The sequence below is a fragment of the Mixophyes fleayi genome, chromosome 1, assembly GCF_038048845.1.
Source record: "Mixophyes fleayi isolate aMixFle1 chromosome 1, aMixFle1.hap1, whole genome shotgun sequence".
In the NCBI taxonomy this organism is placed as follows: Eukaryota; Metazoa; Chordata; class Amphibia; order Anura; family Limnodynastidae; genus Mixophyes; species Mixophyes fleayi.
In genome coordinates, this window is record NC_134402.1 from 435,139,857 (window position 1) to 435,143,193 (window position 3,337).

Below are 3,337 nucleotides of genomic sequence, written 5' to 3' on the forward strand. Positions count from 1 at the left end.
TGGTATGAAAAATAGATATCAGGTACCTCCATTCAATATACTGTTACCCTCACAATAAGTTATCCTAAAAAAAAGAATCTATTGTATTAAAAGATTCAGATATTAATTGATAAAATATTTTTTATTTAAAAAAATTAAATCACTAGAATATGTCAGGATCAGTGGAAAACTCATGTTGCAATTATGTCCGTGACCATTTAGGCTGTGCCTTTAAGTGGTTGTTATATGGCTGTGTGGCTCATAAAATGTTGTGTGAGGTTGAACAGATGGTACATAAAGTGTCTAATTGCACTGCTCATCTGCAGTTCTAAGAAACATTATTCTACTGACATTGTGTGTGCACACAGCATATGTGGAATCTGCTCACACTAATATTACTATACACTTTGATGTTTATACATTTACTGGAGGATCAACATTGTAACATACCTACAATGGATGTCTTTGTGCATTAGACTTCATCCTAGGTTCTATCTGTATGTCATAGTCAGAAGACAAACCTCTTTAGTGGTACTTATGCAGGAATTAAGTATTTTAAAGCACGCTGATAACTGCATTTTCACAGCCCATAATCACTGTGATTGTATACAAAAAAAGATCATTAAAAATGACTTTTCATAATAGTATGTTCAATAATTGCTTATCTCGGGTTCTTTAAATAAACAAGAACCCTTTAAAAAATAAAAGGTTCCTTACTAGTTGCATATACATAATATGCATCATATAAACATATTACATATGCATTTCTTATAAATAGGTGAGCCTATATCATTGATTTAAATGAAATTTAAGTATCATATAAATAACAGATTCTGGCATAAATTTTTAGCGTTCTTATATAGAGAGTAACTCTTTTGACTATAGTAAAATAACAGTTTAAGGTTTTCCATCCTCAGCCCTAATGTATCAGTCGTTCCGACAGTCTGTATCGTCATGTAATAGTAAATAACGGAGAGTTAGTAACGCCGTTCAGTGGAACTGTTGGGGAGGAGGTCGTACCTGCCATTGTAAATGACAGCTCCCGGTGGGTAACAAATTACATCAGGTTCAACGGGATTGAGGGGTACCATGCCATGTGCCTGCTCGTCCTGCTCCGGTTTGGTGGTGGCGGTAAAGGGGCGCATGTTTGTCAGAGAAGGGGAGGTCATCCTCCAGAAGAGGTTCTTCAAGGCTTTGCGGAACTCCCTGCGCATCAAGCAGTAGAGGATGGGATTCAAGCAGCTATTGGAGTGCGCCAAGCAGACGGTGATGGGGAAAATATACGCCTGAGTGGTGAAATACTCGTAGCCAAATTGCACTACATTCAATTTGATTAAAATCCCCCAGGTCGTTAAGGCTTGGTTGGGAAGCCAGCAAAGGAAGAACGACAGCACAACGATCGTCACCGACTTGGTCACTTTGGATCTCCTTTTGACGCTGGAGGAGCTCACGTTTCTATCAGTGATAAATCGCACCAGAAGTAGGTAACAAATAGTGATGATCACTAAAGGGATGACGAAACCTAGGAGAACTTTCTGAGCATGGTAGAGCCCCAGCCAGAACTGGGCATTGCCATTTTTCACTGGAAACTTAACCAAGCAAAGGACTTCGCTGGAGACAGTGGCCGTTGTGGAGAAGATTGCGTTGGGCAAAGACGCTACAATGGCGAAGACCCAGATGAGGACGCTAATCCACGTGGCAGAGCACCCAATAGGTCTCCTTTTGGACTTAAGCGCAGAAGCAACAGAGTAATACCTGGCTACACTCATGGCTGTAAGAAAGAACACGCTAGCATACATGTTCATGGCTGTCACATAGGAAACTATTTTGCACATGGCTTTCCCAAACAGCCAGCTGAAGTCCAGAGCGTTCTCTACCGCCCAGAAAGGCAATGTCAGCACAAACTGGAAGTCTGTGATCGCCAGGCTGGTCACAAACAGGTTTATCGAAGACTTTTTCCATCCTTGTTTGGACTTCATAAGGTACAGTACAAGCACATTACCTACTAGTCCGAGAGCGCACACGACTGAATACACAATGGAGACCATTATTCTGACTATGGCATTGCTGTCTCCTACTATGTCAGATTTCTCAAAGTTAAAACCTCGGAATAAGTCCTGCAGCGACTCATTGGTCCTGTTAAGCTGCTTCTCCTCAAAGAAAAGTGGGAACATCCACAGCAGGTCGCTTTGCTCTGCCTCCTGCATGATTGCTGCTATTGAGCAATAAGTGGGGTTAGAGCTGACACTCTTTCCATGGCACAAACCCTCAGTTCGGATTCACTGTGTACAAGGAACATCTGCAACTAGTCCATTCCACCATCAGTCCCAAGCGATGATAAAGTGCTCACTCTCTTCCCAAATAAATCTGTATTCCTACATAGAGTGGATTGCAAGTAGTCTGAAACTATAACATGTCATTATTGCAACCATGTAGTTTTATATCCAAATAAGCAACTGATAGTCCAACACTTCCAGTTCTGTATTAAAGGAAAGCTGGAGAAAGCGCCCTTGACAAGCACAGTGGTACAGTGCAGTGTAGGTACAGTTCTGTATGTGTCTATGCACCGTGCAAAAGTCAGTATGAGTTCTTCGTTCATGCAACTTATATTTCTCCTTGGGGTCCTCGTCATCCAGTGCCGGCGCTATCCTGGAACCAGCTCATGCGCAGTGCAGGTGTTAGAACTATCCAGGGTGCTGGAATCATCATTGCAATGAGGACTGTGAAATGACAGGTGCTCTCCACAGTGCTGATAGACTGTTTCTAGAGGTCAGGGAAGAAAGCACTCTGCTTTTTTTTTCCCAATACAGAGCTTGGATTAAAAGTAAATGTATAAGAAAATAAATGCATAAAACACAATATACACAATGTATAGTATTAAAATTTCTTTATGCGTCTAAGCAGATATAAAATGATGTGTTCAGGAAATAGAGTATTTGATAGTCAACTGTTTCATGACTCCTGTGCGGTAGGCAAGTGTCTGCAGCAGATATTTTTCTCTTGATAACATATTACGAGGTAAATCGAGCGATCTACCAGGAAGAGGACAGTCTAAATATTTGGTAAAACAACGCAAATGCGTCACCGTGTTATTTTTAGTTTACAGAAAACAGAAACCCCCCCCCAAAAAAATAACTATTTCAAAATGGCCACTAGGGGGAAGTAATGTTCCAAATTCCTCGAAATAGCTGTTTACTGGGGGAAAATCTAGGAATTTGAAGATCCAAAACACTAGCGCGTATTTTATCACCACGTTTTGTTATTTGTTAATTATCTTAAGAGCTACCCATCGCAGAATGGTCAATCATATTTCTCCATATAAACAATGCATAAAAAAACAGTAAAAATGTTTTTATTT

The 3,337-nt window shown here is 40.5% G+C and overlaps 1 protein-coding gene across 1 annotated transcript; it reads right to left on the bottom strand.

The window, feature by feature from the left end:
• Positions 1–816: 816 nt before the first annotated feature.
• RXFP3 (relaxin family peptide receptor 3) lies at positions 817–2,481 on the bottom strand. The gene has a single exon (XM_075193739.1). The coding sequence runs from the start codon at positions 2,184–2,186 to the stop codon at positions 957–959; it is 1,230 nt and encodes a 409-aa protein (XP_075049840.1). The 5' UTR covers positions 2,187–2,481; the 3' UTR covers positions 817–956.
• Positions 2,482–3,337: the final 856 nt, after the last annotated feature.